We start from the raw sequence: 16,662 nt of genomic DNA on the forward strand, positions 1-16,662 counted from the left end.
TTCCGCCTTTTTTAGTGCTGCCTGGTCTCGTTTTCATACCCCGCAGATATGTTACGTGCAGTCCCTCCTTGATCCCATAAATATTCATTTCACAGATGTCCGCCAATTGTATAACAACTCATCATCTGTCCAGATTGAATTCAATGACATTTTCCCATCGAATGCAAAGCTTCAGCCCTTCCCGCTTCTTCAGGGTCTGTTGCAGGACCACCTGAGGTCCTTTCCCTCTCATGTTCTTATTGCTACCGATGCCTCGCAGGATCGCGAGAAGGCAGGTGTGGGAATTTTTTCGCTTTCACTGGATTGGTCTTTTTCTCTCCGTCTTCCTGACTTCACTCCCATTTTTCTGGCTGAACTATTAGCAGTAATATTAGCCTTACAAAATTAGAAACTACCGTTTCCCAGGTTGTGGTTATGACATACTCTCTGTCCATTTGCTCTTCCTTATCCTCACCCACTGAGTCTCAGGCATTACGCCTCTTTAAGTTCCTGATTCCGCTCCTTCTAAATTCGGTAAGGTTGCTTTGGGTACCAGGTCACATGGGTTTTCACTTAAATGAGGTTGCAGATTCCTTAGCAAGAGCCTCTCTCTGCGGCTCAATTGTTGCTGTCCTGCCAACGTGTGCATATACAGCTGCGGTGAGGTTTCGCAGCGACACAATATTTCAGGAATTTGCTGCCTCGGCTCTTACATCATCTCCCGAATATCAGCATCTTCTGCATCCTTGGAGTAGCAAAGACTGGCGCTCACGCAGACTAGAGGTCTCTTTCACGCGCTTGCGTTGCCAGGTTCCCCTTCTAAATTTCTACCTTCACAGATCTGGCCTGGCAGCTTCCCCACTGTGCCCTTTTTGTGCCGAACCTGAGACAATAGATCATTTCCTGCTGTTCTGCCGCCGCTTTTCTCATTTGAGGAAGCGTCTTTTGCAAATTCCATTTCATCAACTGGGCTTGCCTGTGTCCACCGCGGTTGTTCTTTCCATTGGCGCTTCTTTGCTTGGACGAAGCGAAAGGAGTGTGCGCTCTGCTGTGCAAAATTTTCTTCAAGAAACGCAGCGCCTCCCATTCTAATTTCTTCTTCCCGCTCTCAGTCAGTACGACATTGAAACATTGCAGGCATTGTATACTATTATGCACATTAAGCCATTGCCCCGTCTTCGATCTCCAAGTTAACAGGACCCCTGTCCTTCCGTCTTCCATTCTATCAGGCTACATCCTATTACCACTCCTTTTCCTGTCAAGAATTTCCTGTATCCAGCAATTAACCGCCTGTGTCTTGGCCACTCCCCCGTAGTGGGTATGTGCCAGCAACGTCTGAGGCCTTCCTTCCTTCCTTCTTTAACCTTTTTCTTAACCGATAATTGCTGATTTGCCCCCTTACTGCTGTCCAGATATTTGCTTGTCAATTTTCTAGTTCGCTTTCTCCATTTCGTGTCAACATTCTTTATATACAGGTATCTGAAAACTTTGCTAGCTCACTGCTTTTCCCTCCATTTCTCTCAATCGCTCCTCAAATGCTATCTTACTGCTAGCTCCTCTGCTCTCGAACGACGCCCATCCCATATCCCCCTGCACCTCCTGATGTGGTGTATTGCCATGTGCTCCCAAAGCTAGCCTCCCTACGCCGCGTTGTTTGATTTCTAACCTTGCTGCTTTCTAACAATGGATGGATGGATGGATGGATGGATGGATGGATGGATGGATGGATGGATGGATGGATGGATGGATGGATGGATGGATGGATGGACGGACGGACGGACGGACGAACGGACGGACGGACGGACGGACGGACGGACGGACGGACGGACGGACGGACGGACGGACGGACGGACGGATACGGCTGAACCCTTTGCATCGGGCGGTGGCTCAAGCCACCTAGCCATGTCTTGTGAAATTTTGCTCCTCGCTTGCTTCTAACCTCTTAAAATCCACTTTCCCTTCACTATCCCTAAACCCCAATGCCTTGGGTAAGTCAGCCCCGCTGCTTTCCACTGTAGGGTGAAGCTCTTTACAGAAAAGTATAAAGTGCTCAGCCGTTTCCTCCTCCTCTCCGCACGCAATGCACAAAGTGTCTGTCGGGTACCTAGCGCCATCAGGCGCCCTCAAGGTGATCTGCGCATGCACACTCCGGTAACGGTAACATGGCACACGGTATGTTAAAGGTGTCTACTATTCACGCGTAGCATAAAGAATATTTGGAGGTATGGTATGCGCAGAATCATAGCGGCTGCAGGTGCTGTTTCGCCTGGGTACACTATGCATCTTGATTTCATTTGGGACATGTGTAGTGCTTACAATAGAATACTGTACTGTTTGCTCGAGTCTACGGTTATAAATGCTTTGGGTGGCTGAAAAAACAAGCCACTACAGTCGGATACAACCTAACCCTACAGTGATATCCTCCGCCCACATATAGGTCCGCCACACAGAATAACTTGTTGACAGAAAAGTGTTCAGTCATTAAAGCTTTTCTGTTACCAAAGAAGAAGCTGATTGCAAGACGGAATTATAAGCTAAAAAATTTAGATGCGCCTCTGTTTTGTATGATATAGTCAAAATTAAAGAGCTGTTAACTGTTAATTGTGGCTGGTCAGCGGAGTAACACGTGGTGCCGTGGACTATGACCCATTTTTACCCACTGCCATGTTTTTAAAGCTACACAGGAAGCATAGCGCAGTAACTGCAGAGGACGAGGCGAGAACAGGAGAAGCGCTACTTTCAACAAAGGTTATTGCGGTTCCGTAACATATTTATACACCTCTGGTTCGCAAGGTGAAAGGAAAAGGAAACGTCAAAATTGCCATGCGCCACCTACGCCAAGAAATCCAGCTCTGTGTTTGATAGAGCCACAGATGGTCTGCTAACACAATCATCACCTGCCCGTGCAGTGACGCTTCCATAATTTCCCCGGTCGTATCCCACTGTAGCACAAAAACTTCCACAGCTTTCATAGGAAAGGTTCTATTCACTATCGTCAACCTTACTGCGCTCTTTTTGTGCCGCCGTTTCGATCTCTGGGCATTGTGGCGTACCGTCTTTGCCAAAAGTAACCAGCAACGGTAGTTAGCATCTTAGCCGCGTAGCGAACCACTTGTGGCAGCCCTTGAGCTCTGATTCTGTGTACAGTAAGGTGAACCCTTTTCCTCACGTTGCAACACAATTATTTCGTTGGAAGGGGGGGAGGGGGTGTAAAGGATCTGTTATACGGTGCAGAAGCAAACCTGATGCTCGGTTACTTTTAGTAAACCTGATGCAAGCACAGGGAAGGAGATAGCATGCCCTCTTGCACCTGCTCTGAACAGCCCAGAGATAGTTTTGCCATATGCACTTACCCGACGGAATAGTCCAGCCATCGAACCAATCCGTACGACAATAACTTTGCGAGTGTCTCGTTTCGTCCGTTTGCGAATGTGCAGGCGCCCGCAGATTCAACACAAATGACAGCAAGCGTGGTTCGGACTGCTGCCAGCGCCGCGAAGCGATATTGATCGGGTGCGAGATAATGAGAGATAATGTTCTCGGTACGTTTACGGAGGCCGACGACTGCTTTTCCGCCCGTGCGCGTAGACAAAGCGCGATCGTTACAGGGGCGTTTGTCCGCGTTTTTCTCGCCGAATCCAACCTAGCGCGCCCGGGCGACGCGTGGCAGTTTCCTTATCGCGGAAACCCGAAACTGAGCGCTAAGCTCCCTCAGCTCGCCCGCCTCGCGAGTTTGATCCGAAGGACGTTGTGTGCTGTGTGTTTGTCTGAAGCCTGTTTTGTGGCAGGCAGCCCAAATGTCCCACCAGGTTTTGGGCAACCTGCTCAGGTGTATATGGGGAACCTGCGCTGCCAAGGTGGCACTGCAATTGTTCCATTCGGTGACTGAAAACTGCTTTTTTTCAGCCGCGTGGGCCACTGCAAACACGAGAACATATTCTGCGCGATTAAATACCCGCGTTTGGCTGACAGCATTCATTGCCTAGCTTCTCTCCGCGTAGCCCAGATAGCTGACGCACGGCACGTGCGCCTTCGACAGAGCGCGGAGGCTCACGCCAATAAGCGCCTGAAGGTGGCGCGGAAAAATACTTAGAGTACTACCCAAAACTGCTTGCTCTTCTCGCTAGGCAGTGTGTTATGGCGCTGCAATCGGCACCGCAAACTTCAGCGCTAGTTCCCCATACACCGGGTGATTTTTTTAACCTTCACAGATTTGTATTTTAAAAACAGATACGTAGGGTAAAAGCCTATAGGTCAAACGATGCGCTCGCGTTCACAGCACGGTAAGTGCCCGCCGTAACTTCGTTTTATCTTGCTCTTGAGGGGACTAATAAAAGGGCAGCTGCTCCAACCGCGCGCGCTGTTTTTTAGGTTTGTTAAAGGTGCACTAAAGCGGATTCCAAGGTCGTCTTTCTACCGCGGGAACTCGATATACACGCTACGAGCATTCTTAGAAACTTCGAATTATTTTCCTGTGTGGACGATTTCCCTATTAAATCGAATTAAACGGCTCCTGACTTTATTTTTTTAACTCACCTCCGAAAAGGAGGAGTCAACCCACCCGCGGAGCGCCTTTCAGCCACTGCCGTGGCGGCTTAGCTTTTGCTTTTATTGTTTTTGTTTCCGGAATAAATAGACTCAGTCGCAGACCGAATAGCCGCAGATTAAGCCCACGGAAATAAAGATACACGTGGACTCTTTGCTTTACGTATCACTCCGCCGATGGCAGAGGTGCAAGCCGCCACGGGACTGGCTGAAAGGCACTCCACGCGTTGGTTGACTCCTCCCACTTTAGGATGTGACTTGAAAAAAAAAAGAATGACTGGAACCAGGACGTTTAATTCAATTTAAAAAGGAAATCGGCCGCACAGGACCATCTAAGAATGCCTGGAGCGTGCAGATCGAGTTCCCGCGGTAAAAAGACGAGCTCAGAATCCACTTTAGTGCACCTTTAGTGTATCTACTGCAAGGAGCGAGGCGGAAAGTGCACGGCATCCTCAATCCCATTCCAGCTGGCAGAAAACCCTTCGAGATCGTTCACATGGGACAGGGGCCACTTGGGCCCTTTCACAAGAAGCACCCGACGTAAGACGACGGCCTTGGACCTGGTGTACAATCTGACAACTTGTGTCTACATTTACGCGCGCCCAAACACAGAAGCCCAGTACGAACTAAACTATAATATGCATCCTCCGTCTGGAGCCCTTACCAACTCTGATAACTTCGCTAGTCACTGCAGAATCGAGCCGCTAGATTAATTCATTCATGTCATTCACACAATGTGAGCATATCATCCTTAAAAGCTAAGTCCGGTCTAAAAATCTTGCTTGCAGTCGTCTAATCGCCGGTATGTGGTTGTTTTGCAAATGTTTGCACAGCTCACTTATTATTCCGCCCTTACGTCAGCCCTCCGGCGCACATTTCACTCCGCTTTGGTCATCCCTTGCAAGTTGCCCGTCCACGTACTCATACCACAACGTTTGCTGCATCATTCTTTCTTCACTCAGCCATAGACTGGAACGGCCTTCCAGAAGGCGTCGCTGCAAACCACCTGCCCATCCACATTTTCGAACTGTCTAACCGCCATATTGAACACATAATATTTTTGTACATAAGTTAGTTAATACCTACACCCAAACTGTGGGTCTTTAAGGTAATAAAGTGATGTGATGTGGTGTCTTGCTGCACTTGAAGGAATCCATGCACAATTCGGTCTCCCAAGGATGGTGGTGACAGATCGCCCGTAGTTTCACATCTGTCGTCTTCGCGAACTACTGCGGAGAGAATGGGATTCAGCACGCATCAACAGAGCATCTGGATGCCAACGGAATGGTTGGGAGGTCTAATCCTGTCCGACTTGTCGATAACTATTCTAATCAGCGAGCAAAGAGATTAGGATGAGCCCTTTTCCAAAATACAAAGGGGTATAAGCAGCACACCAAGTGCATAGGACAAGAGGTCTTCGCAAAGACTGCTCTGCGATTGGAGTCAGACTTTTTGCGGGGAGTGGAAGAGGCGCTCATCAAAAGCAGCGGCGCATACAAAAATTGGGAAAAAAGATCAAAAGAATTCATCGTCAAGAAAAGTTTTTTTAGTAGAGAGTTACAGCATGGCGTGATCCGCGATGCGCTACCGTCATCCGCTTCCGCGAGGAGCCACTGCGCGTGTGCAGAACGCCATGGGGGCACCAGATGGCGCCACTTCCCCGTCAGCTGCGTGCGCGCCTGCCGCTTCGGGACTATAGTGAACTAGAGTCGGGACCAATCAGCGCGTACGTAGTGGTGCCGACCAAGGATCACTGATAATTGGCCCAATATTGGAAATAGATGGTTTCACAATGGCCGTTGCAGGACCAGCATTTCCCAATGCATGTCCAATATTGGGCCGATAAGTTGTGCCGCTTGAGGCGGAATAGGACCACGGTAGCGCATCGCGCATCACGCTATGCTATAACTCTCCATTTCCCTGTATATGAAAAAAAAAACACTTGAACTTTTTTCTAACACAGAGACACACTCAGGATTAACAGCAAATTTAATTGAGAATAGGATGTCCTCGCACATTGTTAACTGCGGCCACCGTCGAGAGGTGGCACCACGTGTACCATACGCGCATGCGCAGTCACTTCCCGCGAGGTGAGTTAACAGTAGCGAGGAGTTCAAAGCAAGCTAAACGGTTCCATTATTTTCTCGAATGCTGTCGCCAATGGGCGAGCCGAACAGCCACGTCGTCGTAGTTGTTGTGGGATCAGCGGCTCGTTGCTCTCGTGTCTGGCGGGCGCCCACCATGGTGGCGAAGAACTCGCCCACCAAGCGCCACGTGAGCGCGTATAGCTGCTCGTCTCCTCGCACGAACACCAGGACCAGGACGGCGGCTGACGCGAGGGTCACGAGCCCCACGAAGCACAGCAGGCAGCAGGCCAGCCACGAGGAGAGACTCCGACGTGGCGGACGCAGGCTCCGCAGCAGCGCAGATCTTGGGGGCCGCCGCCACTGGTTTGTCGCGGATTTCGGAGGCTCTGCGATTAACCGCACGGTCGTGCATCGCAAAACAGTCTGATCTCTCGAAAGAGGGAAAAAATTTCGCAGAATTATGCGAAGTTCAAAGTAAGCGGACCCCAATCGGGATCCCATAATCTTAGCCGATGTTCAAGGGAACATACGTTGAATAAAACAAAAAAGAGGTTCGAATATTTGAATAAACTGAAAATGTGAATTAACGAGTTTGATTTAACAAGATTACGCTGCAGTTAAAACCCCAACGAGTAAAATGTGTGGTGTCCCTGGATGAATATTGACTACACAGCTAGCGCGAACAGGGTTTTGAAAAAAGCAGATAAGACATTGCAGGATAAGTCCTTACTCGTAGTAGAAAATTTAATATCGGCTAAGTGTTGAAAGCATCCATATTATTAAGAGAAGATTCCAAGCTCTCCGTCAAGGCTCAAGTGAAATTAAGGTGAAAGCAATACATATTCGCTTAGCCTCACATCAACAGTGTCTTGCGCGGACGTCACAGTTCTCATCATTTTGGTGGACAGAGAAAGTCTGCGCGATTATCTAATCCGCTTATCACCAAATTCACGGATGCGCACTGTTGAAGCTATCTGTGGTCCACCAACATGGCGCCTTCGATGTCACGTGAAAGTAATCTATATACTGAATTTCTGTATTCACCAACGCACATTCATTGAGAACCGTATATTCACGCTAAATGTCGCGTGAGTTCAGATTCCCTCAATGAGACCCATGTGAATGCACTCGCAGTCAGGCACATCCCTTGATTCAAAATTTTATCATTGGGTTCATTTACAGCTAAGTGTTCACACGGAGAAAAGGTGCGAAGATTAAGGCGCACTTTGTTTCACTGGTGCAATCGTAGGGGGCTTAAGGCGAGTTGGAAATCGGATTCAGACTCAGCCTCGAATTCGCACACTCTCAGGTTCGTCACCAAAATTCCCATTCAAGCTGAGTCGGTTGCAGGCCTTCCCAAATGGCCTCAAAAAGTTCCTTGTTCGTGCGCCAGCCATATTAAAGTGATTGGGGAAATTTCCGAAGGTCGTCACTCAAACCAACTCTCGGAAATGCCGAACTACGCGTCAGTCAGCTGAGAACGAGGTCCCTGGTTCGAGCCCCGGTCGCGGCGGCCGTGTTTCGAGAAAGACAAAATGTTAAAGTGACCGTATGCTGTGCAGTTACTGTGCGCGTTGAATAACTCAGGGTGGTTTAAACTAACCCGGGCCACTCCGCTACAACACCTGTCTCTTTCTCTGTGCCTCGTTTCACACCTTTCATCAGTTGCCTCACGGCTCTGCTGAGGTGTCCGCTGAGAGTATGACAGTTACTGCGCCTCTCCTTTCCTCGTGAAACATTTGCGTCCCCTCTTTCTATCCACTCCGATACGATACGATGGACCACTGGTGGTAAGTTCTGTGGGCTACATGACGCGCCCAAGTTCGTGTCCTACTTTTAATTTCAGTTCTCTATATATAAACTCAGCTTGTGTTTACTCTCTAACCCAAGCGTTCTAAAGCGAACCTCAATCACATCCTTTTCGAGTGCCCAGAGGACCGACCACCTCTCAGCCTCCAAATATCAAACCAAAGTCAGCGGGAGACTGCGTTGCTCAGCACTGACCCGGAGGTATACAACTCCGGATAGTAGGTTGGGCCCTGGAGGTCGCCAATAAGCATGGGCTTCAAGCCAACTATATATAGCTCCGTCGAGAGGGCCCACGCGCCCGTCTAAACCTTATCCCTAACCGCTACCCCCTTTGTCATATGACAAATAAAATTTTGTTCCTCCTCTATCTTTGCCGGCCTCAAATATCTTCCGTCGGATCCAAACTCGCATTTTAATTTCTCGGTGCCTATATATTGGTCTGTGTACTCACTACGTATGCACGGTGCGCGGAGCGATGCACCTCTCGCTCTTAAAGTGGAACTCGCTGTCTCCCGCCCTCAAGCTCGGTTCACCTGAGTAAAATGCTCGAGAAAACGGTGACGAGCAACACTCGTCAATCATGGCACTATTTGGCCATGCTGTTCAGGCGCCGTTAATATCAAATCATCATGATTTGAATAACGTCGGACGAGGACGCTTCAGAATGAGAGTAAGAAGGCACAGAGGTGACCTCCAAGCCTCACCTTGCGCACTGCCCGCCTGTCTCCGGACCTGAGCAATCCAGGGATCGTCGCCGCTGGCCTCTATGCTCCGACTGCCCGCCCCACTGTCGCGGATGGCTTCGTCTCTTAGGCGGGAGAGTTCGCCAAAGGCCGATAGCGCAAACCAGCCGTGAGTCCGGAATGGCGAGTTCCCCGTTTGGTCGTAGGCGGTGGGCGAGTTATGCGTCCGCATTACTCGCCTCCCAAAGTTGCAGCTGTTCTCGAGACGTCGTTGTTCCCTCTGCAGTATAAAGCTGAGTTGTCTTCGTCTTCTTCCATGACACGTGCTTGTACAGCTGCTGACGAGGCTACACTATTTCCTTTAGGTCGACAGTGCACCAAATGTCAGGCAGGGTCGAAAACTGTCCCCCGGACTAACAAAACGAATAATCCCAAATACGCAAGCGGAACGCTTGGAGCGACTACAGAAAAAATGAATCCTCGCCGATTGAGGATAGGTACCCAGGTATTCTACAAGAGCTATCCTCTAATTCCTATTCCTCCAAGCTCAGCTCGATAACTCAGGTAACCTATGTTCTACCTAAGCGGCCATGTATATACAGTGCGCCAAAGCTCTTCGATCAAGCCAGTTGCGAAACTATTTAAATCCGACAGTTTTATTCAACCAAAACTCAGAGATTAACAGACTGTCGCGCCACCTGCGGCGTTCCGACGAACTACTCAGTGAAGTAGAAATACCCTAAAAAAATCTTTGCCTGTAAATATTTAAGAATGAATGAATGAATGAATGAATGAATGAATGAATGAATGAAAGAAAGAAAGAAAGAAAGAAAGAAAGAAAGAAAGAAAGAAAGAAAGAAAGGGTCCAGTGTTTAGGGGAATCTCCCAAGGTGGAGAGTAGCTTTTCTTGGATGGATGCTAACTAGTAATTACTTTCTTATTGCAGTAGAGACAGTTGCAGGACGCCAGCGTAGCTTACAGCTGAACTCATAGGCGGCGCGAAGGTCTGCTAGACTCCCAGAAGCGGCCACTGGGACTAGTCATGACTAATATCTTGAAATATTCAATGCAAGATCCATCTTATTACCAGGCAACGCAAGAACTGCAATGACTAGAGATACCAACGCAAGATCCTTCGCTGTCTAATCCAATGTCCCGTACCAAGGGCTTCGACCCTTTTTTAGAGCGGAAGCTCTACCCTTCAGGGTACAACTTCCGATTTCAATGTGGGTGAGAATGTGACCTTCAATGTCTCACAACGTCAAACCGAACATAAAATATACACGAATAATTTCACCCACTAGTCTCGTGCTTGACAGGCGCCGAGGGCACAGTGGCAGAGAAGAAGAAGCAGAAGCATGAGCGCCCAGCAGCCTGGTAGCCGCAGCGGAGGATCGACTGGATCAAGCCCACCAATCCAGAGGGCTGCATCCCACTTGAACACGGGTAAACGATTCTGTAATGCATTTTTCGCAGCTTCCACAAGCGGGGGCTTTTTCTGGCGCTTCCGGCAGACAAAAATGTCCAGGTGGTCCTGAACCACAGACACCATATTTGCCAGCCATCGGTCACTCTGATGAGGGCTGCGTCTGTGGTAATGTACTCCTGGGGCCGTATTCCATCACCTGCCCATTGTCCAGTCGGCTCGCTGTCATTGGTCACTGAGATATACCGGCGGTTTTCAAGCATCTGAGGGGTGGCCGGACCGGTCCGGTCCCGGTTTCTAACTACCTAAAGGTCAGGTTGCTTTCCACAGACGCTTGAATACCGCGGGCGGGTATATCTCAATGACCTACACCGTGACGGCCACTGACATAGGGCCAAATGGACAGTGAACAGTTATAGAATACGGCTCCTGGTTGGCCTGTGCCATAACGAGAGTAAAGCGGACACCGTGAGATTGCATGGACAGTCATTCAGACCAGGTAGGAAAGTTGGCTCTAACGGCAGTTACAAAGTCATTCAATAATACTTAATCAGTCTGCTAGAAAACAAGTCGTAACTGCATTCTGATGCGCATCACCACCTGTAATGCTACGTCGAAGAAATCAATCTTTTAACTCAAAAAGCCTATCTTTAAAAATTGCTCACACTTCTAGCTGAAACACCGTGTATATAGAGAGGTTAACGCAGGCAGTGACGTAACATCAAAGTCTGCACAGGACGGTTTTTCAGATCCCTAACTTAGCATCAAATAGAAATCACTAGTTGTGCCTTACGTTACAGCATGGTAAATACCCACAAATGGTAACTAACGCTGATCAAAGGCCACATAAAGAGGGTAAAGCCTCAGCCACTGAGAAATCGCGGAGCTTATATTTGTCCACACTATAGTAAGTGTTGGCATCGAAGTGAATTGCATGAAAGCGTTCGTATGCGTGCAAAATGCCATACTCACATATACATACATACTCACATATTAACACGGCAGCGTTGAGGGTCCTGTTAACCGGAAAGCCCGAAGTCGTTCTCGTAGGCGACGGTGGCGTGAACAAAAAATCCCCAGAGAAGGTGGCTAACCTAATACCTAGGTCACATGCTTTGTGACGTCATCACAACTTACACACTGTGGGAGGTCTCAGTTAAATTAATGATTGGTCGCAGGAGGTCGCTCGGGGAGAGCAACCTGGTTCTCACAATGCCCCATTGATGGCAGCACCTGCTATCGCAGGGCGATTGCGTATAGCTTTACCGCTGCAGCACTGCACCAGAATTGTTATGAGGACTCCCAGCGATCTACGAATGCAAAGTAGATAATGACTGATTCGGCATATATGGGTATTAACTAATTAACGCTATCGCGTCATACCCTTAGGGCAGAGCTTAAGTGTCGATCCTCTTCAGTTTTTTCTTAGTTACGCCACATACACGTATGTTTATTCATGTGTGCTTCCCGAAGAACCCAGGTTTGCAAAGCTGAAGTAGCACCACCCTGTAACAGCCTGGACGGCGGTTATTTGCAGCGTTACCTCTGAGCGTACGTGTTTCGTTCTTGGAACTGCCGTATGAGAATGCCGTGACATGTTAATTGGCATTCCAAACCTGAGTTCAAAGTTAGCTTTCGAGTTCGTCCTTATAACATCAGCTTGGTAAGTTCAACGAAGCAGTGATAATGCTCCAGACCACCCTAGGGCTATGAAGAATATGAAGTTCCTTGCCAAATAGCACCTAATCGCCAACTATAAATGCTAATATGCAGGCACATTGAACACTGGGCCGAACATCAACGTCGAGCTCCTGCCACGACCCATGTGCCTGATCAGCTGTCTCGTGGTCTGCGTCGTTTGTTCCATCATCTATGTTATGAAGACACGACAGGCTAGCTTCGCGCCATCTGCTCTCATCGCCTGCGACGGCCCAGCTTGCTTGAGCCCGCACAAAGCGCTGGAGTCACTCCTGGACCAGGACGTTCGGCCGTGCGACGATTTCTATGCTCACGTATGCGGCAGCTGGATCAAGAACCGCCAAAGGAACGGCTTCCTCGAAGAGTCCGTCGTACGATACATGGAGAAGACTCGGGACATCATTGCATCAGCGCCACACACAGCAGTCAGCGAGAAGCTTGGCGATGCTTTGGATACAGCGAAGACACTCCTATCGGGGTGCTTGACGCACATGGAAGACAGGCAGCTCGACCTCAGACAGGAAGTCCGGCTGTTTTTCAAGAAGTTGAGATTGAACCATGTCGTCAACGCGACGTCCTCGCTGGAAGCGATGGCAGCCGGCGCAGAGGTTTCATTCAGGTTCAACTTGAACGGGCTTGTCAGGCTGCGACCACACAGAGCGACATCGACGGCAGTGTTGTACGCACTACGCGGCATTCCATTGATCACTGCTTTCCCCATCAAAGCCGCGCTTGAGCACTACGTTAGGAAAATCATCGCGGCAACGTCCGCAACGCAGAACTTAGCGCGGCAACTGGCTTCAAAGGTTGTGGCATTAGACAACAGCGCCCTCAATTTTTACCGTAGAAAGGAGTCACCGTTCAAGAAGATCGAGAGGGGAAAAATCCATCTTGAGCCACCCGAACTGGTAGCCGTCGTAACTGGACCCCTGGAGACATTTGCGCGCAGATGCAACTTAAGGAGCGTCTTGCTTCTTGTCCGCAACTACAACATTACAGTAAGCGTGCTCCAATTCTTCCCAGGATCGGCGCCCGGAGTCTTGCCCTGGTACATCGCGGTGCAGCTCCTGACGGACCTCCTTCAGTTCGACTACGTGAAGAGGTTCCGAGGGAGCGAGCGCACCGTGGTTCTGCCCACTTGCATCGCGTCCATGAACGTCGCTCTCTCGCCAGTCTGGTCCGTGATCTCCAGGCGGCTCCTGGTAGGCATGTTGGACAACGCCGAGTCCGATCTGGTCTCCGGGCTGTTGCAAAGCGTCAGGAAGGCGATCAGATCAGATAGGAGTTATTTGACAGACCTGAAGGGCGACTCTACGCTATCGAGACTTCAGGAATCGCTCGACGCCATTACATTCGTGTCCGAACGACAGCTGGCCAGTCACGAGGAAAACATAGCATTCCGCTGCTCTCAGTCTATACCCTCCGGCACGGGCTTCCTATTCGACCACCTCAGCGTGCGTGCACAGGTTCGCCAGCAGATGCAGTTGAACCCGCCGCACTTCACGTGGGACGTGTCTTCAGCTATAGAGTTCAAGAGTAGGGCCTTCTACCTGGACGAGCACGGTTCCTTGTTCGTCCCCACAGCGCTGCTCACACGTGACGTCTTCTATGGGGAGAACGCTTCGCGGTTCCTCAATCACGGCACTCTGGGAGCCATCGTTGTCCGCGAGCTGGCCAAGATCTTTGCTCCGGGCTCTACGAACCATCCTGAGGACCCTTGGACTCCCGAAGCCACGAACTTGTACGTGTCCCACATGAGCTGCTACGTCGCCTTCCAGGGATACGGAGCCGGCCTGTGGTCCTTCAACAAGAGTAGCGCCGAATTTCAGCGGGAACTCTTTCTGTGGCTGACGAGTGCGCGCGTGGCGTACGCTGCGCTCAAGGACGACTTCGCAGCCTCTTCGCATCGCAGTGCAGACTGGAAGTCGGTGCAGAAGTGCTTCTTCCTACGCTTCTGCCTTGCTGCTTGCGACTCGTGGAGCAAGACGTCTCTCAATAGTCGCCAGAAGTGTTTGTGGCCGATGTTCGACATGCCGGAGTTTGCCGATGCCTTCGAGTGTCCGCCGCGGTCTTACATGGCATCGCAGCACCGGTGTCGTGCTTAGGGAACAGTGCCTCCGCGCCGTGGACACCGACCCATGAATGTCGTAGCGCCGAAATTCCTCTATAGCTTTCGGGGTAGCGTGGTTTGCCAGCTCCTACTGCGATATGCGTACAAGGCAAAAAAAAAAATACGAGAATGAGAATGGAAAGATATTGCTTCTGTTATTAGCTGACTCTTCGCTTGAGTTCTAGCTACACACCCGCTCCAATGGCATCTGCTAATCAATTTTTGTCGAATAACTGCTCCGCATATTTTTCTCCCACTCATGTAAATTATTCTGCAGAGACGGGAACAAGGAAGATTTAGTGATTCCAAACTCTCAATGATGAGACATTTGCTTGCTTATGCTTTGAGAACACCGACAGAAGTACCGATACAGCGAACTTAGCAAAATGTTTCTTGACGTTACTTGAAGACCCCCGTCGCAATTGCGGCCCATCGATATGTAGATATCAAAATGAGGAGGCTGTTTTATTCAGGTAGATATCAAAATGAGGAGGCTGTCTTATTCAGGACATAGTTTGACTCGTGTCACAACTATACCTTTCACGATCAGCGCGGATTGTTGACGTTAGATATTAACCTTTTTTAATTCTTTTTCAGTTTTGAAACGCAGCGTGCCCGTGGTACTGCCGCAGGATGAACTGCGTTATGCGGCTTGGCCGCTGGCGTCGCTGTTCTTTTCACAGTTACAACCAGAGTTGGTCTCCCGCAAAAAAGTCATAATTATACGTGGCGTAGTGAAGCAAATGAGGCCTTTTATTGTGGCCGCCGTCCCCGATACCGAGGAGCTCACGAGCTAGCCCGAGTTCTCTATTTCCGGGTAGCCGTAGAGCCCCCCCCCCCCCCCCCCCCCCGAGCACTGGGGGAAAGAGGAGCGCCTGCAAAAATAGGGGAAAATTGTGGACCATTACAAATCGGGGAGTATGCTGGTGCCCCCCACCAGACCCAAAATTGAATAATAGAGCGGCTGTCACGTGGAGCCGGCTAGAAACCAATACATTTATGAACCCGGTATGGACTTACCACGTGTACCTAGAGCTGAGGTCGCATGATCGATGCACACACTGTGGGGCGAGAGGGACCCGCATAATTTGGGAGTGCCCAAATTCTCCCGGGGCAGGCAAAAATATTGATAGTAGAGGAGCCTGTGAGATCCTGCTAAGAAACCCAGATCCTGAACTCCAGCGCACCACCATCCATCTGGCGGAAGAGGCCGCTGCCAGTCAAGGATTGCCAGCCAGCCTCTAACCGCGGACGCGCAACTCCCCGTCTCCCAGGCCTGTACGCCGGGGGGCGGGGAGGAACGTCTTTTCTGATGGCAATAAAAGTTGTTCAATTAACTTCAAATGTGCAAATTGTGGGTTTTAACGCCCCGAAGCGACACATGTGACATGAGGGACGCCGTAGTGGAAAGCTCCGAATTTACACCACCTGGGGGTACTTCAACCTGCGCTGACGTCGCACCGCACGCGGGTGCATGTGGCGCTTCCATAATGTGAGTTGTTTTTAAGGTATACCTCAGAGATGACTTGCGCTTTCCTGACTCGATTAACCTTATACTTTACTCACATTTCAGAGCCCTAGCACTTCAAAGCTTCAGAGCTCGCTATAAAGTACAAAAAAGGCATCAAAGCTGCAGTGAGAAAAGAAAATAAGGAATCGGAAGAAGTCAAATGTACGCAATAAGAGATATGCTTGGCATGGTCACTGGTAATGGCAACAGTTGCGGAGCATTTCTATTTGGATCTGTACAACAGCCAAAGTAATGGAGGATTCAATGACTGAACAGTGGAGCCTATAAAGTGGATAATTCGGGAGCAGCGAAAGGAACAGAAGTGAAAGCCCCTAATGCAGTGTGAAAACGAAAAACGGCTGGTGATTAAAGATGTGTTCAAGGGTGGTGTAGGTATTTTGCCAGCAAAACTTTCCTCCCCGTCTACGCGATAACTATCGACATAAAGCGCATGCATCAACATAACATGCCCACCCCGATGGCTCAGTGGCTTCAGAATTAGACCGCTGAGCCCCGGTAAGAGACAAAATCCAGGACGCGACGGTCTCTTATAAGGAGACGGAATGCCAGAACAATGCAGGTTCCACCAAGATGTGTCTCACATATCGGTGGACACCCAAACCGCGCCGTAAGGGAAGGGAGGAAGGTGGGAGTGAAAGAAGAATAAGAAAGAGGTTCTGTAATGGAGGGTATACCTGGGGTGAAGAAGAAGAAGAAGAAGAAGAAGAGGGGTCCGGAATAATTTCGGCGGCCTCGTATCGACGGAGGCGAAACGCAAAAGGCGCCCGTGTGCTGTGCGATGTCAGTGCACGCTG

The 16,662-nt window shown here is 49.7% G+C and overlaps 2 protein-coding genes across 2 annotated transcripts; one reads left to right on the forward strand and one right to left on the reverse strand.

Annotated features, from left to right (window-relative positions):
* Positions 1 to 6,549: 6,549 nt before the first annotated feature.
* Positions 6,550 to 9,599, reverse strand: LOC144105558 (uncharacterized). Its single transcript, XM_077638677.1, has 2 exons — positions 9,125 to 9,599; positions 6,550 to 6,997 (listed from the first exon to the last, which is right to left on the reverse strand). The coding sequence occupies exons 1-2, from the start codon at positions 9,333 to 9,335 to the stop codon at positions 6,648 to 6,650; spliced, it is 561 nt and encodes a 186-aa protein (XP_077494803.1). The 5' UTR covers positions 9,336 to 9,599; the 3' UTR covers positions 6,550 to 6,647.
* Positions 9,600 to 10,361: 762 nt separating this feature from the next.
* Positions 10,362 to 14,820, forward strand: LOC144105560 (uncharacterized). Its single transcript, XM_077638678.1, has 2 exons — positions 10,362 to 10,549; positions 12,303 to 14,820. The coding sequence occupies exons 1-2, from the start codon at positions 10,462 to 10,464 to the stop codon at positions 14,330 to 14,332; spliced, it is 2,118 nt and encodes a 705-aa protein (XP_077494804.1). The 5' UTR covers positions 10,362 to 10,461; the 3' UTR covers positions 14,333 to 14,820.
* The last annotated feature ends 1,842 nt before the right edge of the window (positions 14,821 to 16,662 follow it).

Source organism: Amblyomma americanum, chromosome 9, assembly GCF_052857255.1.
Source record: "Amblyomma americanum isolate KBUSLIRL-KWMA chromosome 9, ASM5285725v1, whole genome shotgun sequence".
Lineage (NCBI taxonomy): Eukaryota > Metazoa > Arthropoda > Arachnida > Ixodida > Ixodidae > Amblyomma > Amblyomma americanum.